The sequence below is a fragment of the Martes martes genome (assembly GCF_963455335.1).
Source record: "Martes martes genome assembly, chromosome: 2".
NCBI classification, from domain to species: Eukaryota; Metazoa; Chordata; class Mammalia; order Carnivora; family Mustelidae; genus Martes; species Martes martes.
The window spans coordinates 109,094,457-109,121,090 of NC_137889.1; the positions used below are offsets into that span (position 1 = coordinate 109,094,457).

General features: G+C 40.1%; 1 protein-coding gene across 1 annotated transcript in view; it reads left to right on the forward strand.

Annotated features, from left to right (window-relative positions):
- EGF (epidermal growth factor) overlaps positions 1–26,634 on the forward strand; it is a 96,901-nt gene that overhangs the window by 11,278 nt on the left and 58,989 nt on the right. Inside the window, exons 2-5 of the mRNA XM_080796935.1 lie at positions 11,860–12,059; positions 14,346–14,527; positions 14,898–15,125; positions 16,096–16,298. Coding sequence (XP_080653061.1) covers positions 11,860–12,059; positions 14,346–14,527; positions 14,898–15,125; positions 16,096–16,298 — 813 coding nt within the window. The remainder of the gene's footprint in view (positions 1–11,859; positions 12,060–14,345; positions 14,528–14,897; positions 15,126–16,095; positions 16,299–26,634) is intronic.

Consider the following 26,634-nt stretch of genomic DNA (forward strand, 5'->3'; position numbering starts at 1 on the left):
TGAGCTAAACGTCAGACAGCTAATAATTAGTGGTGCTGGGAAACAATCAACAGGGGCTTTCTGTCTCCAGTGCTAGTGATCTTAGCCACTCTTGCACTCGTCTTTGTTTCAACAATGAAATCCACAAAGAACGAATACTTTTTCATTAACCAATAAAGGAAAAATGCATCAGAGAAGAAATTTTCACCATAGTCAATGACTTCTTTATCTATTGACAAATGTGTTATGAAAAAAGTAGTAGAAGTGTACCCAGTGCCAATGGAACCATTGAATTTACTGGCATATCAGCAAAAAAGATTCTTAGGTAAGATCACAGCAGGCCCTATACCACAGTCCTTGGCAGTCTCCCAGGGCAGCAGTGTTGTCAAGAAATTGAAACTAGAACTGCACAAAGTGTGGTGGGTTATTACTGATGACTTGACTTCTCTAAAACAAGTCTAAACTGGATTCTTTGTGATACTTTGTATTGGATTGGGGGGGGGGGTAACCATGAACCTATTCTTTCCATAGGCTTGCCATAGAGCATCCTCAAGCAAAGCACACAAGAGAGCTAGTGTTACATAGTTTTTCCTTTTTATTTATTTCTTTTTTTTTTTTTAAGATTTTGTTTATTTATTTGACTGACAGCAAGAGAAGGAGTGGGAGAGGAAGGAACAGGGTTCCCGCCAAGCAGGGAGCCGGATGTGGGGCTTGATCCCAGGACCCCGGGATCATGACCTGAGGCCAAGGCAGATGCTTAACCAACTGAGCCACCCATGACCCATAGTTTTCTTTTTAAAAAAGAATCAGTGTTTCAGTGTGCTTTTGTTGTTGTTGTTGTTGTTTTACCTTTTCTGTGATGACAAATAGATATTACTAGTATGCTACTCAAAAAAATAAAATCAGACATTTTTCCCCTTCAAACTGAAGGTGATGTTCTAACAATGAGGAAGTAACTGTGTATGAAGAGAGCACTTGAAAACAGGTGTTTAGAAAAATCTCCATTGTTATGTGATTAGGTTGTTGAACAACCTAATGTCAGTATGCCACCTATTAAAAATTCTTATGTCTGCACTCTTATAAAACAACAACAACCTTGTGAACAGAGTTTTTGGAACTTTAAAAAAACTTCTAAATAATTTTTGTTCATTTTAATTGGTAAAAATAGAAAATATGACAATTTCTGGTTAGTTTTCATTTACTGGTTGAAATCTAGGAAGATAGAGATTTGCTAGCCTAATTCAATAATATCTGTGAATGATGTATTTTGTGATTTTGTGTATACAGCCAGTGAAGGCAGTTCTTCCATTTGACATAAATATAATTGTGAAATATGTTTGTCTCTGACAGCTATCAAAGTATCAAAACATTGAACTTTAAGCCAAATTTTTTAATTCTTATGTTACATTCAATCTTTTTAGTAAACATAAACTAATCAGAAGGTATTGCATAATCTCAATTTTTCACATGCACAGGGACTTTTGGGGCTGTGGGATATCACCAGCTGGAAATGTTCAGCAGAGAGTAGGAAATATAGTAGAAAAACACAGAAGACAGATCAAAATAGGCATTTCTGAGTCTTATCATGTGTGTGTTTGTGGGTATGTGTGAACATCTGGAAAAACTTTTCTAATGCTTTAATGTTGGTGAAAGCAGTTTAGTCTGGTAGCAGTCTTTAAACGAAATTGAGCATAATTTATGCCGACAGGATGAGAGATATTTAAACATGCTTATTTGAGACAAGGGATTACCTACAGCACAGGAACCTTATAAGAGGATTCACTGTTCTATAAAACTGTATTTTTATGAATTTTTTAAAAGTTACACTGAGCTGTGGTATTAATCAGGAGATAGATGCATAAATTAGTGGAATGGACTAGAATGTCCAGAAATGGACTTGAGGTAATATGGTCATTTGATCTTTGACAAAGATCAAATTTTTTGAATTGCAAAAATCAAATGTTTTGAATTGCAAAAGCATTTCAGTGGAGAAAGGATAGTCTTTTCAACAAATGATGTAGGACCAAGTAGGTACCTATAAGCAAAATAATGAACTTCAACCTGAACCACCTACCTTTGCAAAGATGAACTCAAAATGAATCATAGATCTAAATTTAAGATGTAAAACTATAAAATTTTTAGGGAAAAAAAAAGGAGAAATCTGTATCTTGGGGTTAACAGTTCTTAGAAATGACACCAAAAGCATGATAAACAGAAGAGGAAAAAAAAGTTGATAAATTGTACCTCACCAAAATGAAAACTTTTGCTCTGCCAAAGGCAGTGTCAAGAGGATGAAAAGACATGCTGCCTGCTGGAAGAAAACATTTGCAATTCACGTATCTGACAAAGCACTTGTATCCAAAGTGTATTTTTAAAAAATCTTTCAAATGAGACAATAAGAAAACAAATAACATAGCTAAAACTAGGCAAAGGATTTAAGCAGTTTCTTCACCAAAGAGAATATAAGGATGCTAATTAAGTCCATGTAAAGATGCTCAACATTATTGTTATAGACTGAATGCGGCCTATTTTTATGTTTTAATTTCTGGAACTTGTAAATGTTACCTTATATGGCAAAAGGGACTCTGCAAATGTGATCCTGCGATGGGGTGAATATCCTGGACTATTTAGGCGGATCCTAAAGGTAATCATCAGTGTCCTTATAAGAGGGAGGCAAGAACATGCAAGGGGGAAGAAGACAGTGTAAGTGGAGAGAGATTTGAAGAGTCTGCACCACTGGCTTTTAAAAATAGGGAAGGAATACATTAGATACAGGGAATACATATATATGGGGTGCAATATATAATAAAATTAGAGATGCAGTTATCGAGATGATGTAATTGTAGGAATCCATTTAAAAGGACCCACTTTAAAAACTCATTATTATTATGTAAGTTTCAGGTGTATAGCTTTATAATATGACATCTGCATATAATGAAGTCATCCCCACCACAAGTCTACTTACCATCCATCCCAAATGGTTCACCCTCTTCCCCTCTAGTAACCACTAGTCTGTTCTCTGCATTTATGTTTGTTTTATTTTATGCCTCCCTCCTGCCCGCCTTCCTTTTTTCTTTCCTCCTTTTCTTTTCTTTTCCTTTTTTTGCTTTTGCTTTCTTTCTTTTCTTTTCTTCCCTTTCTTTTTTCCTTCTCTTCTCTTCCCTTCCCTTCTTCCTTTCCTTTCCTTTTCTTCCATCCTCATTCCAGATAGGAGTAGAATTTCTCTGACTTTTTGCTTACCATAATACCCTCTAGGTCCATCTATGCTGTCACAAATAGCAAGATTTTACTTTTTGTGGCTGAGTAATATTCCGTTCTGTACATCTGTGTACCATATCTTTATTCATTCATGTATTGATGGACACTCCATTTGTTTTCTTACAGTGGTGATGGTAAATAAAGCTATAGTAAACATAGGGGTGCATATATCCTTTGAACTAACATTTTTGTGTTATTTTGATAAATATCCAGAAATGGAATAGCTGGCTCCTATGGTAGATCTACTCTTAATTTTTTGAGGAATCTGCCTACTGGTTTTTGTAGCGACTGCACCAATTTACAGTCCCAACAGTGTATGAAGTTTTCTTTTTCTTCATATCCTCACCAACATTTGTTACACTTGCTAGTCATTGCCTTTTTGATAATAGCTATTCTGACTGGTGTGAGGTGTTATCTCATGGTTTCCATTTGCATTTCCCTAGTGTAATTAGTGATGTTGAGTATATTTTCATGTGTCTTTTGGCCATCTTTAGGTCTCCTTTGGAGAAATGTTGACTCAGATTCTCTCCCTACTTTTAAATAGGGTTGGTTTTTTGTTGTTGAGTTGTAGTTCTCTGTACATTTTGCATATTTACATCTTATCAGATACCTGGTTGGCAAATATCTTCTTCCTTGCAAACGACATATCAGATAAAGGGCTAGTGTCCAAAATCTATAAAGAACTTAGCAAACTCAACACCCAAAGAACAAATAATCCAATCAAGAAATGGGCAGAAGACATGAACAGACATTTCTGCAAAGAAGACATCCAGATGGCCAACAGACACATGAAAAAGTGCTCCACATCACTCGGCATCAGGGAAATACAGATCAAAACCACAATGAGATATCACCTCACACCAGTCAGAATGGCTAAAATTAACAAGTCAAGAAATGACAGATGCTGGCAAGGATGCGGAGAAAGGGGAACCCTCCTACACTGTTGGTTGGAATGCAAGCTGGTGCAACCACTCTGGAAAACAGCATGGAGGTTCCTCAAAAAGTTGAAAATAGAGCTACCCTACGACCCAGCAATTGCACTACTGGGTATTTACCCTAAGGATACAAACGTAGTGATCCGAAGGGGCATGTGTACCCCAATGTTTATAGCAGCAATGTCTACAGTAACCAAACTATGGAAAGAACCTAGATGTCCATCAACAGATGAATGGATAAAGAAGAAGTGGTATATATACACAATGGAATACTATGCAGCCATCAAAAGAAATTAAATCTTGCCATTTGCGACGACGTGGATGGAACTAGAGGGTATCATGCTTAGTGAAATAAGTCAGTCGGAGAAAGACAACTATCATATGATCTCCCTGATATGAGGAAGTGGAGATGCAACATGGGGGGTTAGGGGGGTAGGAGAAGAATAAATGAAACAAGGTGGGATCGGGTGGGAGACAAACCATAAGTGACTCTGAATCTCACAAAACAAACTGAGGGTTGCTGGGAGGAGGGTGGGAGGGAGAGGGGGGTGAGGTTATGGACATTGGGGAGGGTATGTGCTATGGTGAGTGCTGTGAAGTGTGTAAACCTGGCGATTCACAGACCTGTACCCCTGGGGATAAAAATACATTGTATTTTTATTAAAAAAAAAAAAAAGATATACCCTAAAAAAAAAAAAAAATCTTCTCCCATTCAGTAGGTTGCCTTATCAATTGATAGTGCTTTCCTGTGGTGTGCAGAGCTTTTATTTGATATAGTCCCATTTGTTTATTTTTGCTTTTGTTACTCTTGCCTTTGGAGTCTGATCCACAAAGATGGCACTTAGACCAACATTAAGAAGCTTAGCTCTTATGTTTTCTTCTAGGAATTTTATGGTTCCAGGTCTCGCATCCAAGTCTTTAATCTATTTGGAATTAATTTTTGTGTATAGTATAAAGAGTAGCATAGTTTCACTCTTTTGCATGTGGCTGTACGAGTTTTCCCAACACCATTTATTAAAGAGACTGTCCTTTCTCACTGTAGGCTCTTGGCTCCTTTGTTAAAGGGATCCAGTTTCTAATCAGTTCCTGGAACGTGAATGCAGAGAATCTGGCCTTAGGGTGAACATGCCTAGAGCAGTGTTTCCTAGAATGGGTTTCTTAACACAGTTGAACTATGAGACAGTGCCCGGTAAGAGTTCCTGTTAAATTCAATTGGAAATAAACAGTACAGCATGATGTTTAAAAGCTAGACTCTGTGACCAGAAAGACATGACTTTATTATTTATAAATAATATAAATCTGTTATTTATTGGCCACGTGACTATGGCAAATTAACTGCTCTAAACTTCAGTTTCTTCTTCTATACAGTGAAAATGCCTAGAGCCCCTACCTCCCAGTGTTACCCAATTAAATGAAATAATGCATCCAATGAGCTACCCTAGTGATAACACCCAAGATGTCGGCTATTATTATTCTGGTGATATTCACCACCTACCTTCTTGGAGCGTCAGAAAGTGTCATGGCACATTAAAAACTGAGAAGTCCTATTGAGAAGAAACAAAACAATTTTTTAGAACCTTCTAGTCTCAGTATCCTGAGAACCTGGAAGTGGACCTCTTAAGCTTGATGACGCGAATCGGGCTAAGGGTTAGGTAGGGGCTACTTTCTGCTTTAGATGACACGTGTCCACCACCGCTGTGGGACTAGGTGGCAAACTTCACTCACGTATTCCAGGAAGCAAAATTGAGCCCCAGAGCTTGTCTTACGGAATTAAGATTTAAATTCACCTCTCTGGCTCCCCTTTCCGGATGTATTATTTCTGGGTCACTTGGTGTCTCTCTCACCTGCCTTGAATGTTGACAGTAATGAATATGCTGAGAAGAAAGCTATGATTGCTCTCAAATTAAATATGTGCCCTTTCAAGTATGGTAATTAAAAAAAAAAAAACAAAAACAAAAAGCCAAGAGATGGAGATGGACTTTTAGAGTGAAATAAAACTTCCTGCCTTCTTAAAACCCAAGTTACCGCTCAAGTCAGCCCCTTGAGAGGCAGTAATATATGACTTTTATCAGGAGTTTATGGGAGGAGCAGTGAGAGAGGAAGTGTGAAGCTTTCTTCCATCAGGTCTATCAGTTTATTTATTTATTTTTTAAGATTTTATTTATTTGACAGAAAGAGAGAGCACAAGTTGGGCGAAGAGCAGAGGGAGCAGGAGAAGCAGGAGAAGCTCCCTGCTCAGCAGGGAGCCCCATGGCCCTCGATCCCAGGACCCTGGGATTATGACCTCAGCTAAAGGCAGACACTTAACTGACTGAGTCACCCAGGTGCCCCAGGTCTGTCAGTTTAAATCTACATTCTTTTTCCATGGTGGTGATGAATCCTGAAGGTCCAGAGCTCCCTTTTCACTATCTGTCCTGTGAACCTTCAGTCCATCTCCGGATCTAGAGCTGGATACCAGAGGTGGGGAGAGCAGGGTACCATGTTGGCTTGAGAGATGACAAGGATTTGCTGTTAATTGGGTTGCAGGATGTTTCTGTGTTATCTAGGTCCTGTGAGTCTTTGCCCCCAGGATGCAGAGGACCTTCACTTTCTCTTCTCATTGACCTCTGTGAGGCCACTCCCACCAGTTCAGAGCCTCTGATGAGGTGCCTCTTTGAAATACTCTGTTTCTGCTGCCCACTTCAATCAAAACCTGCTTGTCCTAACTGACCTCTGAACCAGTTCTTGGAGTCACTAATAAAAGCCATCAGTGTGCTCCAAACATTCTGTCCTCCTTCTTAATTTCTGCAGATCCCTTATGAATCCCCAAGGTTGGGTAGTCAGAGGTTCTGATTGGTTTGCTGTGATCTGTTTGCTGTCTTTGGGTTTGTATTCCTTAGAAATGATGTTTGATTTTCTATGTACTTCCCTTTTGCTGAATGGCACCCAAAATAAATGGCACAGATTTTGACACAGGCAAGTTTAGCTGTTCAAACATGCACACCCTGCTGACATTCAAATCTGTGGATTGTACCACACACCGATGTGTACAGAGTCACTAACAGGTCTGAAAAACCTTAACTGATTTATCATTTCCAGTGGTGGTATAGAATGACTATTCCACCAACCCTGATTCTCAAAGTCTTTCATTTTTTAAAAAACTGTATTACATTTCAGGTCTACAAATACTAACCCAGGCCCTGGACTGCCAAAATGATGCCAACAGTGTAGGAAAAGAAATGAACAGTGTTTCATTTCTGAACGTGTTTGAGGGAAGTGGAATTAAAATCAGTTACATGGGGTGCCTGGGTGGCTCAGTCAGTTAAACATCTGCCTTTGGCTCTGATCATGATCCTGGGTCCTGGGATCGAGTCCCGCACGGGGCTCCCTACTCAGCGGGGAGTCTGCTTCTCTTTTTCCCTCTGTTCCTCCACCCCCTCCCTGCCCCTCTGCTTGTGCTCTCTCGCTCACTCTCCCTCTCAAATAAATAAATAAATAAATAAAATCGTTTAAAAAATAAAAATAAAATAAAATCAGTTACAGAAGTAAAATGAAGATTGTAACTCCGACCAAGGCAGTTTGAGAAAGGGCAATATTCGGCTGCTAATTCCAACTCAACCACCAGCCAGTGGTGGGTCCTTGGGAAACATCACTGAACTTCCTTATCTGAACTAGATCTATGATTTCCAATTCACCAAGTGTAAGAATCATCTGGAGTGTCTATTAAAAACCCAGATTGCTAGCCCTCAGCCTAGCCCTACTGAATTGGAATCTCAAGGGAGGGGATCTGCAAAAAGACACACACACTCACAGCACCCTGTGTGATTCCTTTGAACAATTTTGGGGAACACTGAATTAGGTAATATTTAGGGCCCTTTCAGTTCTAAGAGACTATGATAAACCCTGGATGCCATGATCCACCAGTGAATGGGAAGAATCTGAAGAGAATATTCATTAGTTAATTCATACTTAGTAATTTAATAAATATTTTCTATTTATTTTTTGAAAAGTTACTAAAGTTAATGTTACGGTTTGTGTTTTGGGGATCTAGGTATTCTTCAGATTTTTCTTTTCTTTTCTTTTCTTTTTAAAGATTTTGTCTATTTATTTGACAGAGAGAGATCACAAGTAGGCAGAGAGGTAGGCAGAGAGAGAGGGGGAAGCAGGCTCCCCGCTGAGCAGAGAGCCCGACACGGGGCTCGAGCCCAGAACCCTGAGATCATGACCTGAGCTGAAGGCAGAGGCCTAACCCACTGAGCCACCCAGGCACCCCAGATTTTTCTTTTCTCTTTGATTTATTCATTGTAATATCTGGCCTATCTAGTCCATGGTGTTCTGTTAAGCATAAATGAGATCAGGATGTGAACATTTGTTGCTATCATTATTATTATTATTACTGCTATTAGTAAAATAACTACTGTAGAATTGACTCTGCTTTTATGTATCTGTAGTATCTGCTGGTGTCTTCAGCTTTGTTCTTATGGTTGAAGCCAGACAAATGAGCAAAACACAATTATTTCTTTATTTACTAAAAGATTTTGAGTATCGACTATGTACAAAGCATTGTGTTACATTTTGTCTAAAATGTTTAGAGTGCATTTTCTTTCTCTCTTTTTTTTAAAGCTGGAAACCTCCCATTTAGCAATACTTTTATTTATTTTTTTAAAAGTTGTATTTAATTCTTTTGTAACTTCTACACCCAAGGTGGGGCTCAAACTCATGACTCCGAGATGAAGAGTCACATGATCTTCTGATGAAGTCAGCCAGGTGTCCCCATTTTGTAATACTTTTATTATTTTTTAAAGATTTTATTTACTTTTTTGACACAGAGAGAGAGAGACAGGGAGAGAGGGAATATAAGCAGGAGGAGTGGGAGAGGGAGAAGCAGGCTTCCCACTGAGCAGGGAGCCTGATGTGGGGCTCCATCCCAGGACCCTGGATCATGATCTGAGTTGAAGGCAGACGCTTAATGACTAAGCCACCCAGGTGCTTCCTGCCCCCCCGCCAATTTTTAAAATATTTTTAATGAATAAAAAGTTTTATTGGTCTTATCAATGTATCAGTGCACTATAAAATTAATAATACGGGCACATTTATTGTTTATAGAGAATGTATGATACACATTTCAAAGAAATGACTCCTAGTGATAAATCTACGGCTGACAGATCAGTATCTACCAGTTTAGGGTGTCTTTTGTATGCCTTCCTCTCCTCTAGGACACATTGCTTTGGGAGAAGTGAGTTACACCAACTTTTTCATCCCAGGGTTCAAACCTGAACAGTGGCACAAGACTATGTAGTGAGACCTCGGTTTTAGGAATCAACAATGGCAAATTATACTTATGTAATGCTCCACAATTAGTAAAATACTTTCTCATCTAAAATTTTATTTCTGGGACCCCTGGGTGGCTCAGTCAGTTAGGTGTCTGCCTTTGGTTCAGGTTATGATCCCAGGATCCTGGGATCAAGCCTCACACTGGGCTCCTTGCTCAGTTCCTCCCCCTCGTTCATGTTCTCTCTCTCTCTCAAAATAAATAAATTCTTAAAAAAAAACAAAATTTTAGGGGTCCCTGGGTGGCTCAGTGGGTTAAAGCCTCTGCCTTCGGCTCAGATCATGATCCCAGGGGCCTGGGATTGAGCCCCGCATCAGGCTCTCTGCTCAGCAGGGAGCCTGCTTCCTCCTCTCTCTGCCTGTGCCTGCTTCTCTGCCTACTTGTGATCTCTGTCTGTCAAATAAATAAAATCTTTTTTAAAAAAATAAATAAAAAATTTTATTTCTTCCCCAGTAATCCTCTAACGTGGGTAGGGAGGTCTTGTGAGATGTGTAGGGAAGCTGTGGTGCCAGTACTAGGAACAAGGCCTCTCAGCTCTCAGTTCAGTGCCCTTCCCATTTCTTCTATGGTACCTCTGGTTCCACAGCTGGAGTGGCAATAGAAAATGGGCTTTCCTTGGGGTGCCTGGGTGGCTCAGTGGGTTCAGCCTCTGCCTTCAGTTCAGGTCATTATCTCAGGGTCCTGGGATCGAGCCCCGAATCGGGCTCTCTGCTCAGGAGGGAGCCTGTTTCCCCCTCTCTCTGCCTGCCTCTCTGCTTACTTGTGGTCTCTCTCTGTCAAATAAACAAAGAAAATCTTTAGAAAAAAGAAAATGGGCTGCCCTCCATATCTGCGCAGGGATCTTCTATCATGGGAAAGATACAGGAAGAGTGATGGAGCTAATTCGCTTGGACACTCACGCTGGCATCTGTTTCAAACTCTCAGGATCTTGCATTTCTTCCTTCCTCTTGTATCTATTCTGATATCCTCTAAAGTGGAGTTAATGTCTTCTGACTGTAGAACATAATCCCTGAGTAAGAGGAGGTTAATCCATCATTTCATTTAATCCTTAGAACAATAAACACATTTACTATGTCACATTAAGGTCTTAAAAGCTAATGTGAAAACAGAATAATGTAAACCTAGTGGGGAAGCTAGACTATGTTAGCATTCATCTCCAGTGCCCCACTCATCCCAGAGGTTCCAGAGTTTTCTAAAGGCACAGTGGAAGGAGCTTTGTCACCCTCAGGCGGAAGAGACCAAGGCAATTAACCGGGCTGTAGGAGACAAAGCTCTTCTCTGTCATTCTCCTGAAGCATCAAAGGCAAGCTCTGTGCAGAGTCAGCTAATCACTGGTGCCGCGGTTCCCAAAGAGAAGTATCGCATTGCCTAGCAGGTGTTGACTACTCCGGAGTCCAAGTGGGAAGGTGGCCATCGCCTGGAACAGGAGACGATAGGGTTAGAGTTCAGGGCTCGGTCCTGCAGGAATCAAAAATCCAGGGAGATCCACCACCCCAATTTAGAAATAAAAATATAGAGCAACTAGTTAAATTTGAATTTCAGGTAAAGAGTGAAATAATTTTTTTAGCATAAATATGTCCCGTGCAATATGTATGCAACTCAAACTTGACTGGGCAGCCTGTGTTTTATATGGCAATGCTAACAGGGACAACACACTTCAGAGCATTCACAGGGTGTGTTACTTGCTTCCGCTTAAGACCTCTTGTTTTCGGGCACCTAGGTGGCCTAGTCGGTTGGATGTCTGCCCTCAGCTTGGGTCATGATCTCTGGGTCCTGGGATCAAGCCCTGCATTGAGCTCCCTGCTCAGCTCCCTGCTCCCTCTACCCTTTCCTCCTGCCCATGATCTCACTCTCTCTCAAATAAATAAATAAAATCCTAAAAAAAAAAAGGGGGCCCCCTGTTTCCCCTATCTTCTCTGTCATTACCCTGAAGTTCTGTTCATAAGGTAAGAAGAGGAGGTGGGTTCCATTTCCAAAATGATAATATCTGTAATATTATTTCCATTTTGCATAATTAAAATTTACATTCATCCAGAGCTTATCCAAAACAGAGTTTAGGAGGTGGCTTCTTTTTTCGTATGAAATGGCATTTTACAGGTGAGAGTCGAACGTGGTTTTCTCTTCAAATAGTTCTTTTTTCCTTAACATTTCCTTGACAATGTGCATTTCTTACAATCCATTTGTGAAGAAGATGATTTGTGAAATTAATGGTGAACATCCACAGGAACATGTTCTTCATATAATCTTCTTTATTGAAAATACAAAACCAGGAATTAAAAATTAAACCTACTTGTATTGGTTGCCATGGGGAAATATTTAGTCTAAATCAGATGAAATATTGAAAATATACAGTTTGGTTTCTCTCTTCCCACCCAGGTCCTGCACCCTTCTTAATTTTCTCCCATGGAAACAGTATCTTTAGGATTGACCTGGAAGGAACTAATCATGAGCAATTGGTGGCAGATGCTGGTGTATCAGTGATCATGGATTTTCACTACAATAAGGGAAGAATCTATTGGGTAGATCTAGAAAGAAAACTTTTGCAAAGAGTTTTTCTGAATGGGACAAGGCAAGAGGTAAAGTACAACCCTAAAGCATTTAAGGGATTTTTGTATAGGTTGACAAACATGGTATCATTAATTTGTAATGAACAGATGAATGAAAATTACATTTCCATTGAAATATTTCTGACATTTGTAGATATTTGTTTAATTTGTATCTGTGGCGTGTTACTGAACAAACTCATCAATGTGGAACTGATACTCAGAAGACCCCAAAAGGAGTCAGGATGTCAATGGAATTTTGAAACTATATAAATTTATTAAGTCAGGTCAGCACTTCATGGTTAAAAGAGATTACTTACATGATTACTTTTGACTCCAGTGGTTCTCAGCTGAGGACAATTTTGCTCCTCCAGGGACATTTGGGAAAGTCTGGAAAGATTGTTGGTTATCACACCTGTGCTGGCAAGGAGAGAGAATGTGCTGTTAGCATCTAGTGGGCAGAGCCCAGGGATGCTACTAACCACCCTAAAATATAGAGGATGGCCCCCACAACAAAGAATTATCTGGCCTCAAATGCCAGTTGTGCTGAGTTTGGGAACCTGATTTGTTGACTGTCATGGGTTTTAGCACCTGATATTTAGGAAGAAAACATTTTTGATTTTTTTTTTAAGATTTTATGTATTCATTATCCATTAGAGAGAGAGCACAAGTGCAGGGGAGAGGCAAAGGGAGAGGGAGAAGCAGACTCCCCTCTGATCAGGGAGCCCAACTCGGGGCTCAATCCCAGGACTCCGGGGTCATGACCTGAGCTAAAGGCAGATGCCCAACCATCTGAGCCCCCCAGGAGCTCCAGCTTTTTTGATTCTTAAGGTGTTTGCACTCTGGGGGAAAAAATAATAAAGCAGGTGTCAGATATAAAGTATTTTGCTTCAAGTACGTACAAAAGATCTTTGATCTTTCTCTGTAACTGGTGGAACCCTTAAATGAGTCCCAGGAGGAATGTTCTCTAGATTCCTGAGAGATGGATTACAGAGACACATGACTGGAGAAACCTTAAGCATTTATTCCCAGCACAAAGTGCCCACTGTTTCGTTTGTTTTTCTTCGACTCTTTCTCCCTTCAGTTATTCTTAAAAACTTCACTTAAGTGCTAATTTCTTAATCGCTTCTCGGCCTTTTGGCTAAGATCAAGTGTTAAGTGCTAATTTCTTTTATCACATTCCGGGACTTACTAATGTCACCTTTAACAAGGATGGCTGCTCATTATTCTCCAGCCATCTGTAGAATAGTTTCAAAAATCTTGAGTCTCAAAATCTGGAGAGTTTTCTGTCACAGACTAGGGAAAAAAGTTAAATACTTATGAATTTGTGTCAAATCATTAGGAAATGATTGACCTGGTGCCTAAAATCCACCATTGTATCCCCCTCCTTTGGGTTAAAACACTGTTTACAAAAAACACCTGTTAAAATACAATTCACCTGGGAGAGCTAATATATTAATATGTTGGCAGTTGGTTCAATGGCTTGGCTAGATTACTTTGCGTGAGGTATAGGAATAGTGGAAGCTTGTGAGACTAATCTCTGCAAAATCTGAGTTCAGTGATGTTGTGTCAGTGGCTAGAAATCAGCTATGGTGGGAATATTAACAAACCAAGGAAATGTGCAACCACACAAATCAGGGTTTCTCCCTACCTCCCACCCTGCACCCCCCAAGAAGACTGACCGGTTTACCTGCACATGCTGGAATTAGGAGGTAAAAGAGGTTTTTGTTTGGTCATTTTATCACTACAGAGCAGGAAACTGTACCCAAGGGGCATAAAGAGAAGCTCTGGTCTTTGGGCCATAGGGTCACAACGTGAGGGCACTGAAGATCTGTAGAAAAAGTGGGGCCTGATGGAAGAGAAGGGGCCAGGAAAGTGGGGCTCTAATGAGAAATTGATTTATTTTAGAAGTCTGTGCACAAAGGTCAAGGGCATCTTGCCAGATTTTGACAAAGCTTAGAATTGGGTTCAGCTGAGAATGTGGAAAATTCCATTAGTAAATGGATAAACTGTGTTTAAGATAGCATGGAAATCTCTCTTATTATAGTTGAATTTGTTAATGCATTATGGTTGACCGCCTAATTTCAATAAGCATAGGATAATTTTCCACTTTAAAGCCCAGAAATATTCATGAGGGAGGGTTAACATTGCTCCATCAAAACAATGGCACCGTATCTGTGACTATGTCATGATTTAAATAGTTTTATGAATGCACAAAAAAATGACAAGTACTTAAAAGAATAGACTTTTATACATAAAGATAAAAACAATGTTGATGTGAATGAGAAAATAGTAATATTTTGAAATTTGATTTTACAGAGAGTATGCAATATAGAGAAAAATGTTTCAGGAATGGCAATAAATTGGATAAATGAAGAACTTATTTGGTCAAATCAACAGGAAGGAATGATTACAATAACAGATATGAAAGGAAACAATTCCCGAGTTCTCTTAAGCGCCTTAAACTATCCTGCAAATGTAGCAATTGATCCAGTAGAAAGGTAACTGCTGTTTTCAGACATTGAAATATATATCAAAATCGGATGATAATTCATAGAATCATAACATTTTGAACTCAGAAGGACCTCCTCCCTGAGAAGGTTGCCTGGATTTGAACCAAGGCAGGCTTCCCTCTACAAGTGGGGCTCTTGACTACCACGATTTCCTACTAGAGAAGCCTAATTCCTTTTTTTAACTTGAAATTACATGGAATTTTCATAGCAGGGCAATAAATACTGGTTGAATTGGAATTTCATTCAGAATAGTCCAATCATCCTGAGTGGCTATCCAGGGATGGCTGTAGCACTGAGAGTTGGCCATTTAAGTGACTTTACCTTCAATTACATGCCTATATAATGTGTTTGCTCTCAGGGTTATATTTTGGTCCTCAGAGGTGGCTGGCAGCCTTCACAGAGCAGACCTGAATGGCCTGGAAGAGAAGATTCTGTTAGAGACGTCAGGAAGAGTAACAGCTCTGTCAGTGGATGTGCTTGATAAACGGCTTTTTTGGATTCAGTACAACAGAGAGGGAAGCAATTCTTATATTTGTTCCTGTAATTATGACGGAGGTTCTGTCCATTTTAGCAACCATCTTACATGGTAAGTTTGGGTTTTAGTGTAAAATAAAGCAATTGCCACTTAAAGTTTGTCCAGCTGAACTGGTAGAGATGCTTGGCGCAGATTTGGAAGCCCAAAAGGCTTGATGAGTACAAGTCCTAGATTTATCATTTATTGGACAAGTGACTTTGGGAAGATTACATGACTTTTCCTCGGTTTCCTTTTTTGGAGGGGGGTGTGTGTGTGTGTTTAAAGATTTTATTTATTTATTTGAGAGAGAGAAAACACAAATTGGGGGCCAGAGGGAAGTGGGAGAGGGAGAAGCAGACTTCTTACCGAGCAGGGTGCTTGATGCAGGGCTCAATCCCAGGACCCTAAGATCCTGACCTGAGCTGAAGGCAGACACTTAACCATCTGAGTCATCCAGGCGCCCCTCCTCAGTTTCCTTTAATGTGGGGATAATAGCAATAACTATTTCTTAGGGTTATTGTGAAAATCAAGTAAAGAAATGCAAATAAAAACAATTAACAGAGTTTTGGCATCTAGTAAGTTCTCACATGTTGGTTATAGGTTATAGTTGATCTTTTTGGAATTACTATGTCCTATATTTGTGAAGCAATTATATTTCATTTGATATGCTATCTTGCCTGTAACTGACTCACCAGCTTGTGGTAAGAGGCAGAAACTAGTGAAGTGTGAAATGGATACAACCAGAATCCACTCTTAGAGTATTTCTATTTTTTCCCTATTTCTACTTTAATCACACTTAAATGCTAATTAGCAAAAGAATGGGACAATGAATCTGAAGCTAGAAATTATACCCCATTAATTCAGATTATGAATAAATAAAATTTTAAACTTAATATCTGCTTCTAAACCTAAATGGGATATAATTGAAAAGGTAGGTAATTTAAATTCAGTCAATAAATTGAAATGAAGTGAAATGTTAATAAGCCTGGGAACAAATGTTCTGCCATTCTTTATATTTTTTCTGTTTTGTTTTGTTTTTTAGGCACAATTTGTTTGCAATGTCCCTGTTTGGTGATCGGATCTTCTATTCAACATGGAAAAAGAAGACAATTTGGATAGCTAACAAACACACCGGGAAAGATATGGTTAGAATCAACCTCGACCCATCATTTGTACCACCTGGTAGAATCAAAGTAGTGCATCCACTCTTACAGCCCAAGGCAGAGAGTGATGCTTGGGCACCTGGTGAGTCATCTTTGACCTTGAACGGAATCTGGTATTTTGTCCCCACCCATCTACCTGCTCAAGCCAGATAGTTAGGGGCCATCCTTGGCGTCTTCCACTGCCCCAATTTTCAATCTACTGCCAAATCCTTTCCATTCTACCTTCTAAATACATCTCTAATATCCACTTCTCTCCTCTACAGTCCAACAACCAGCATTTCTTGCCTGGCCTGTTGTAGTAGCCCCTCAACTAATCTTTCTGTTTTTCCCTCTTGCCTTTAAATAGTTAATCTGATCCATTAACTACCCTGTTAAAAATCCTTCAAAAGATTTCCTTTGCATTTAGATTGAAATGTAACATTTTGCCAGGCCTATCAATATTTGGTGAAACTGATCTAACACTCCTCCTCCTCTCCTCTCCTCTCGAGAATCTGACTCAAGTCTTTCCACAGTTGCTCAAATATGCTGTCCCTTTCATGCCTTCAGGCTTTTGCTGTCGCTCCTTTCTCAGTCTAGAGTTTGTCTTCAGTTCTAGCTTAAATATCATGTCCTCAGATTAGCCTTCTCTGGTCATCCAGTCAAGCGGAGGTGAAGAGGCCTACCTCTTCAGTACACTCTTCTCTGAACTCATCCCAAGATGTAATTACATATGATTTTGCTTTCTTTTTGATTTTATCTCCCACTTGATTATAAATATTATGCAGGCAGGGACCATGCCTATTATTCATTTGTTCGTTTGTCTATTATTTAAACCTCCCTACATTCAGTGGTTACTGATGTATTTATAAATGAAGAATTTTAGGTAACATTAGTAAAATGGATGGTGTGACTGAATCTAGTCGCAGTCCCAAATTTCTGCTTCCAAATGTAGTCTCTGAATTCTTTAGCATACACTTTTTTTAAAGTAGGCTCCTCAATATGGTTTATATACCACACAAATGATGCACTAACATTTTCTATATGTAAAAGCTTAATTTCAAGCAGGCTCTGACATATATTTACTCTTATCCCCAATTAGTCGGGAGAGGTTCTGAGATGGAATTCTTTGTTTTCTTTCTATCCGTTGGGTGCCACTAGGGTTTGGCAATAGTGTGGGAAATGGTAGGGACTGTGGGTCTCTGCTGTAGTTTGTAGATGAATGTGTCTTTTCCCACCCTAGACACAGGTCCTGAAGAGAGCTGTGGAGACTGAACAGAAGGACAGGCATGAGATTGCTGAAGGGAGGCTGGAATCTAGGGGAACTGACATTACTATTTCTTATATCCTCAAGAGCTAACTAATAGTGTGAGGACTTTTTTTTTTTTTTTAAGACTTTATTTATTTATTCGACAGACGGAGATCACAAGTAGGCAGAGAGGCAGGCAGAGAAAGAGAGGGGAGGAAGCAGGCTCCCCTCGGAGTAGAAAGCCCGACGATCCCAGGACCCTGGGATCATGATCCGAGCCGAAGGCAGAGACTTTAACACACTGAGCCATCCAGGCACCCCCTGTGAGGACTTTTTAACTGACTTCTTTAAAAACTTAGGTAGAAACCATAATTTAATTTGGGTAATGACTCTGCTTTCAATGCAAGTGAGGAGGAACTTCCAAGGATGAAATAAATTCCAAGAGATGAAGTGTTTATTCAGATAAATTATTTTTTTAAAAAACTGATTTACTTGAATTTACAAAGCGGAAGTTGTGGGAAACAATTCAGCTGTGGGTTGGAGCATAACATTAAGTAACTACCTAGTGACAATGTTATAAATGAGATGGTTGACTGTATTCCACGCAGTAAGGTGGCAAATCTGATATTCCGCCAGATACCTTCCATGGGAAATTTTGACTCAAGCTTTCTTCACATATGACTCATTGTCCAAATGGTGGTGACTCACCACCAAATTAGAACCAACAGTACTATGAATAAGTAATTATTGAGCCTCACTTGTAATAGTTATAGATACGTCCATCACTGTCTCTTACATTTCTGTGTAAGTGCATGCTTTCCAAAGTGTTTTCGTGACCGTTATCTTATTGGCTTGCCGTGGTAACATTGTGACACAGAAAGGTAGGCAACTATCGTACTCATTTCATAATTGAGAAATCTGAAACCTAGAGAAGTAGACTGCGTTATCCAAGATTACACAGCTCGTTAATGAGGGTTTTGGGAGAGAAAACAATCCTGGTGATGAGTCTGTCAGTTTATTGTTCTTTCTACCATAAACACTTGAGCTCTTCAGAATCCTCTGCTAGTACTCAGCTTTTGTGATAGGGAGGTCAAATACGATCATTAAAAGCATGAAGTTTAGTAGAAAATCTACAGCGATTCATTACAGAACAGCTTCAACCCATCTGGCAAAACATGGACTTTGGTTGGGAGGCCACGGCCAGCTGCAGAGCTGCTGGCAGACCTGAAATGCAGAAGGCAGGTGGCATTGGAGATACTGGCTCCAGCTGGTGACCAAAGAACCCGCTTCACGTATATGCCAAGGGCAAAGGACTTTTGATTTCCAAAAGTACTGTTACAGTAGCCATCATTAAATAGGTTTAAATTATGTTAGTGCCTGGTAGAGCAGGAATTCTTCACGTGCGATTTAGGGACTGTGAATCTCTTGATTGTATGGGTGAAGATGAAAATGTGCAATCGTCACTCCCTACACAGGTGATGTAAAGCTGCTCTCAGCTTCTCCAAGTGCCTTCACATTTAAAGACATGCTACTTCTAGAGGCTGGCTAGTTCCTCCTGGATAGTGGGCTTCTGACTTCAGCTCCTCTGGAGAGGTGGATGGTGGTCGTACTTTGGTTTGCAAGGCATTTAGTAGTGAGATTACTTCAACAGGCAGATGACTGAGAAAAATCATGTAACCTAGTTGGCATTATTTTTTACATAAAATTTAAGTATATGCATGTGAGTATCAATAGACTTCCTTCATGCAAATGCCTAAACTATCATTTATCAAAGCATGTTCTACAAAACACTGGTTCTCTGGGATTTAATGGGGTCATTTGGGGGCAAAAAAGTTTCAGAGTCAAATGATTTAGACAGACCGGGTTAAATAAAATTCAACAGGGAGTCTTTTCCCCAAGTGACTTCTCAGAACCATTCATATGGTCAAGTGCATTGTTAGTCTCTAAGGGCCATACGACCTATGGCATTTTCCTATTTTATTTTCTATGCAGCAGCCCACTTGACTCCTGAATCTATTGTTTCTAGCCCAGACCTTTTTCTTGAGATCTAGACCAATTAAAAAAAGAGAGACTGAGGCACAGTAAGAGTTGAGCTGCAGAGAAAATTGATTTAAAACATTGGGGATTTATTCATAGCATACGAACGTGAGCAGCCCCAATGAACACTGTCCACCCAAGGGCAAGGGTGAGGTTTACAAATGAGCAAAGCCACAAAACTTTGCAAGGAAGACTACAGTAATTTGTTGGTTTAAATAATCCTTGCCTTGTCCATTTGGTTGGGCTGGTTACAGAGGAACTGGCTGCCATGGGAGGCTGAGCCCCAAGTCCACACAGCAGAGTCACTGTTTCACCATCAGGGTGGTTTCCTGATGTGGTCACTCAGGTCCCTCATCTGGGCCACACCTGCTTGCTGTCTGCACCCTGCAGGCTCAGGGTCCTGCAGTGGCACTTGGAAAATTTCCTTATCAAGGCCCGCATATTTATCTGCCTTCTGAGCCTTTCTGCTTGAATTTTTTGCAAATGCTTTAGGCACAAAGAAAATAATTGACCTACTAACTTTCACACCTTATCTCCCAGCTCCAGTGTCCCCATCTCAATGAGTGGCGACTCACCTCCATCTCCCAAGACAGAAATCCGGGGCGTGAGCCTTTCCTCTCTCTTTTCCCACTCCCTCGCCGTGAAATTAACCTCCAGCCTCCAACAACTCCTCCGCCTGCAAGCTAATCACTGGTGCCCTATTCGGCAGCAATCCGTCCCTACATTCTACTTAATCCACAGCCCTGCCTCCATTCTCCATGCTGCAGGGAGCATAACCCTTCAGAAATGAGAGCCCAATCATGCCATTCCTTGGTTAAAACCAATCAACAATTCTGTTGCCCGTAATGAAAATCCAGTCTCTCTATTTACCCTGTTCACAGCGGTTCGCAGAAGGTTCTCCGCTGCATCTCTCACCATTGTCTGCATTACATTCCCTGCGGCTACCCTGTTCAAAGATTTAATTTCCTCCCACAAAACATGCTTGCTCTTTCCCCCAGGCCTTTTCGTCATGTTCAGAAACATGTTTTCTCCTTCTCTGCGCAGGCTCACTCTCTCTTCGTCCTCTGAGAAGTAGCTCAAATGTTACATCTTTCAGAAACGCTTTCCCTGCCCCACTCATGGTGAGCCTCCGTTAGCTTTTCTCAGAATAACACATTTCCCTCACTTGGCACTTCCTGTTAGTTTTCCTTACTCCTATGAGGACAGGAGGACACCTCTTCATTGTACTCCCAGAGCCTAGAGGACATTTTACAAATAATAGTTAAAAAAAAAAATTGCAAGAAGCTCAGAGATATGTTCCAAGTGTTTTGTATAGCCTATTCCATAACAGAAAAATAAAAGATTTGTTCTATTGTATAGAACAAATTTAAAAAATAAATAGTTGAAAAAAGAAAAATGGATAAACACCCTTTGTCACTCTCTCCTCTAAATAATATCCTGATGAACAAATTTTTTTTTTTTAAAGATTTTACTTATTTATTTCACAGACAGAGATTACAAGTAGGCAGAGAGGCAGGCAGAGAGAGAGGGGGAAGCAGGCTCCCCGCCGAGCAGAGAGCCTGATGCGGGGCTTGATCCCAGGAACCTGGGATCATGACCTGAGCGGAAGGCAGAGGCTTTAAACCACTGAGCCACCAAGGTGCCCCCTGATGAACAAATTTTAAAGAGGTATCATGTCTTAGTGCATGTTGTCTTCCTCAGGTGTTGTAAGTACCTGCCTTCCCTTGGTCTGACAGACAGTCTGCTCCCTTTGGTGTATTATGACTCAATCTTCAATGGTTTAAATCCGTTTTCTCGCTTAACTCTCAGTGTGCCTCAGTATATTTTTCTTTTTTCCTTGAATTGGTCTGGATCTCAAGAAAGAGGTCTGAGCCAAAAATAATAGATTTGGGAGCCGCATGGGCTGCTGCATAGGAAATAAAATAGGAAAATGCCACAGACTGTATCATCCTTAGAAATAATAGAAATCATCATAATTATTGAGTGTGTAAGGAATTATCTGTGCTGGTGTTACCCATATCATCTCATTTAATTTTCACAACAATCCTATGAACTAGGTGTGATTATTACCACTGTTTGATTAAAAAGTTGAGTTGCAGAAGTGTCATAATAGCGAGTTCAAGGTCACACTGTGGAGGAATTGGGATTTGAACCTAGGCAGAGTGACACCATACTTCTTCCCCAACCACAGTAAAGAAATTCAGCAATATTTTATATAATGGCAATGATATTACTATTCTTTCTCATTTCATATCTTAGATTTTGCCTTATTTGTTTGGGGGAAACCTTTAATTTGGTATATTCTTATCTATCCATGGCCTCCTGGTGGTTAAATGCTTTGGTATGCATAGATCATGGGGTCAAAATCTCTCTCTCTCTTTCTCACACACACAGACACATACACACACACACACACCCTCTCTCCTGGCTGTCACAGAATTGATCTCCTATTATTTCAAACTCAACTTCCGGGGATTTTTGCAACTAGTTTTACTGCTCATATATACTGCTATAAAAGGTCGATATATTTTTGCTTTCTTCTCTACTCTTGAGATGTAAATTCCAGTTTTATGTTCATAAGAGATTTTCCAAGACATATTCTTTGGAAAATGAAGGGTGTCTACCATCAGCACTGTGCAAAATACTTTAGATTCGTTTCATGAACAAGAATATTACTGAATTTCTTTGGTTCTAGATTTCATGAAGGAGAATTGATTCCACCTGGAGATCTACCTGCTTATGGAAGTGATTAGTAGAGTTAAAACTGCTCAGGTGGGACTCCAATTCATTTTGATTATGTCATTGCTAGAATGTCTATTGTAAAACCTTGGTTATTTGGAAACCTCTAGAAAAGAATCATGCTAGAAATCTGAGTATTTTTTTCTTAAAATTGTTTTCCAAATTTTTTCATGGTGGTTAACTACACATAACATACAGTTTACCATCCTAAGTATTTTTAAGTGTACATGGAGCATCTGGGTGGCTCAGTCTGTTGAGCATCTGCTTCAGCTTAAATCATGATCTCAGGGTTCTGGGATCGAGTCCCGCATCAGTCTCCCTGCTCAGTGGGGAGTCTGCTACTCCCTCTCCCTCTGCCTCTCCCCCCCTGCTCTCTTTCTCATTCTGTCTCTACAAATAATTAAATAAAACCTTTAAAGAGAAAGTATTTTGCAGTGTACAGTTCAGTGCCACTAAGTCATCCATACTGTCGTGCAACTTCATACTATCCATAACTCTTCTCATCTTATAAAATCAAAATCCCATACACGTTCACTGTACCATCTCCCAGCCTCTGGCAATCACCATTCTACTTTCTGTCTTTATGATTTTGACAACTCTCAGTGCCTCCTAGAAGTAAAATCGTACAGTTGTCTTTTTGTGACTGGCTTATTTCACTTAGCATAATGTTCTCGTTTCATCCACATCGTAACATGTGTCAGAACTTTCTTCCTTTTAAAGGCTGAGTAATATTCCATTGGGTGTGTATATTACCACATTTTGTTTATCCATTCATCTGTCGATGGCTATGTGGGTTACTTCCATGTGTTAGCTATTGTGAATAATCCTGCAATGAACATGGGCATATGAATATCTCTTCAAGACTCTGTTTTCAATTCTTTCAGATATATACCGAGAAGTGAATTGCTAGATCATATAGTATCTCCTTTTTAATTTTCTGAGGACCCACCGTACTACATTCCAGACAGTGGCTATGCCATATTACATTTCTACCAACACTTATTTTCTGTTTTCAAATGATTTTAAATGATCAGTTCAAACATCCAAATCTCTGTTATTTCTCATGGAAATCTTGGTAAAATATGGATGGCTATATCCTCCTAAGATTATTTATAGATAGTTATTGACATTTTGTTAATGAGTAGGGTCATACAAAGATACATGCCGCTGGGGCAATCATCAGATTGGTTTGAGGCAAAGCTGGATTTTATTTTTATTTTATTTTATTTTTAAAGATTGTATTTATTTATTTCACAGAGAGAGGGACAGTTAGACAGGGAACACAAGCAGGGGGAGAGGGAGAAGAAGACTTCCCGCTGAGCAGGGACCAACCTGGGCTGATGACCCAAGTGGAAGGCAGACGCTTAATGACTGAGCCACCCAGGCACCCCCAAAGCTGGGTTTTAAATGCGACTTTGCTCTGATACGAAATTGCTGTCCCTTGAAATGCCTTTTAAAAACTTGGAATGGTTCTCTATCACTTTTCTGTCTTCTTTCTTGCCCTCCACTCTCACTTTTTGGTGGTTTCCACATGCCTGGTTGTGGACTCTGTTTATTTTCTAATCTGAGGCATTTCTTTGCCATTTATTTGTTGAGGAAACCAGATCATTTGGCCTGTAAAATTTTCCACATTTTGGATTTTGCAGAGTATAACCCTATGGTGTCATTTAACATGATTCCATATTTCCTATACACAACTAGTTGGGGCCTAGAAGCCTGATCAGATTCATACTTTTTGTCAGGGGACTTAGAAGGTGGCACTGAGATAGTACTGTATGCTTCCTACTGATCAGTCACACCAGGGGCCATGTGATGCCTCGTTGTGGTTCTTATTGTGATGTTCAAAATTTATCAGCAGCTTAGGTGTTGCAAAGTGGTCCATCCACTGTAAAGTTTCCCGTCAGCCTTTCACATAATAGCTTTAGAAACTATTGATTATCATTGCCTAGACCCTTTTGTCATTAGAGTTTCAAAGAGATGATATTGTATCACTGCTTATGCATTGGTTAGCTGACGAACTTTTCTACATCAGCTATAATTTCCCTGGGCAGGATTTTTTATAGGAAAAGTAAATTAAATGTTTGATTCTTTCCTTTATCTGTTTTCAGAATAAAGGGTCTTTTTTTTTTAAAAGTATCTTGATAAACTCAGAGATTTAAAAAATATTTGACTTGTTTCTATTCATTGCTGTTAATATCATTTTGACACTCACATTGTACCATCTTTCTCCAGGAGGAGCCCCAGACTGAGGCTTCTAGCCTTTGTGGGAGAGATGACCAAGAGGGACCTCAGCTGCCCTCTCTTAGTAACTGGCCTGGCAGTCTGGAAAGCTGAGCTGAGGCTCTGTCTGGACTCATTGGAATCATGCAGTCCTTCCTGGGGAGTGCAGTGGGAGTGGGGTGGTGACATGGGAGAGGCAGGGACACCTTGCATTTCCATCTTTATGCTAGGGGCTGGCCATGGTCACACTTGTCGGAAGTGGGTACAAAACAAGAAATGACTGAGTGGGTCCAAGGGGCTCATCTGGAGTTAAAAGTCTATATTTTTTTAAACTCTTCAGAGGCTATTGATTCTTGGAGGGGTTTAGATGAATGAGGATACCAAGTCGATGAATTCTGGCCAAGTGGTCTTAGTTTTTACTGTAGTTAAGAATACCAAGAGACTATTCTTGTATTTTCTTCCTTGTTCTTTTCTATTAACAAAGAAGAATAAACCTATATTATACAGTCTGGGAAGGTTTTTGAGGAAATTGAAGAAGTCAATTTATTCAGGAAATTTATTCAGGAAACTCATTACTGAGGAAGACAATAAATAAATGAAACAAAACATAACTAGGTTCTGGGGCACATGGGTGGCTCAGTTGGTTAAGCGACTGCCTTTGGCTCAGGTCATGATCCTGGAGTCCCAGGATCGAGTCCCACATTGGTTTCCCTGCTCAATGGGGAGTCTGCTTCTCCCTCTGACCCTCCACCCTCACGTGCTTTCTCTCTCTCTCAAATAAATGAATAAAATCTTTAAAAAAAAGACAAACTATAATATTGTATATATAATATATATTTATTCTATTAAAAACCCATAGTTACATATGTGCACATACATATGAGTATATACATAAACATACACACGTGTGTGTGTGTGTATCTATCTATCAGTCAAGAGATGGGTCTACAGCCAGAAGGCTTGAGCTTGCGTCCCAGGTTTACCCCTTCTTGATCCTTAAGACACAGTTTCCTAATCTGTAACACGAAAGATACATGTGCACTGCATAGCTCAAGAGCTTGTTATGAAAATTAAATGAGATAATGTAAATGCTTTATAAAATGTTCTTTGAATTTTTTGTTGTATGTGCTAAATACTAGGGGTACTGATATTGAGGTATAAGAATGGTTAAAGGGAATGGGTTCAAATTGAAGATACTAGAAAGGCTTTCTTGATGAGGTGAGTCTTACACTGAATTTGAGGTGGAGAAAAGTCGATGGGGGAGATCCCACCTACATTGTTTCAGAATTGGGCGGGGGTGAAATCTACAGATTAACTCTGTGGTAGAAGAGCTCAGAGAGCCTGTGTGTTAGGCAGGCAGGTATCCAAGGTGCACTTGGTGGTGGACATTAACACCATGATTAGGAGCTTTAATTTGATCTCAGAGGTAATTAAGCTGTCTTGCTGAGCTGTGGGAAGGAGTGTTATCTGAGGTCAGCAGTGGGATGAGTGCTAGCTTTGGCCTAATTTGAAGCTAAAGAACAGCAGAAGATTAAGAAGGTTAAACAAAAATATAGCCCTCAATCATCTATGTTTTGCCACTTCCTAAAATGACCTTTTAAAGTGTTTAGCATCTTGGGGCGCCTGGGTGGCTCAGTGGGTTAAAGCCTCTGCCTTCGGCTCAGGTCATGATCCCAGGGTCCCGGGATCGAGCCCTGCGTCAGGCTCTTTGCTCAGCCGGGAGCCTGCTTCCCCCTCTCTCTCTGCCTGCTTCTCTGCCTGCCTGTGATCTCTGTGTGTCAAATAAATAAATACATAAATACATAAATAAAAAATAAAGTGTTTAGCGCCTGGATTCAGGTGCCATCCTCAGCCTAACCATTTAGAGGAGAAAGGTGATGCTGTCCTGGCTATCTTTATTCGTTGAAGAGTGATATATATATTGCTTATGAGTACCATGCAAATCATGAGCACCGTGGTAGCTTGGGAGGGGTACTGGGCGAGCAGACGCTGACTGTCTGAGTTCTAACGCTAAGGCTCATGGGAAATTCCAGGAGAAATGAAATAAAGGAGTTAAGTTGCAGGTGACATAATCACAGGGTTTTTTGGTGCATGAAGCCTATGTCTGTAGTATACCCATGTTGTGAAAGACACCATGCTGGGTGCTGTTTGGGCTATAAAATGTGAATGGGATTCGTCCCTTAGCCTCAAGAAGCTT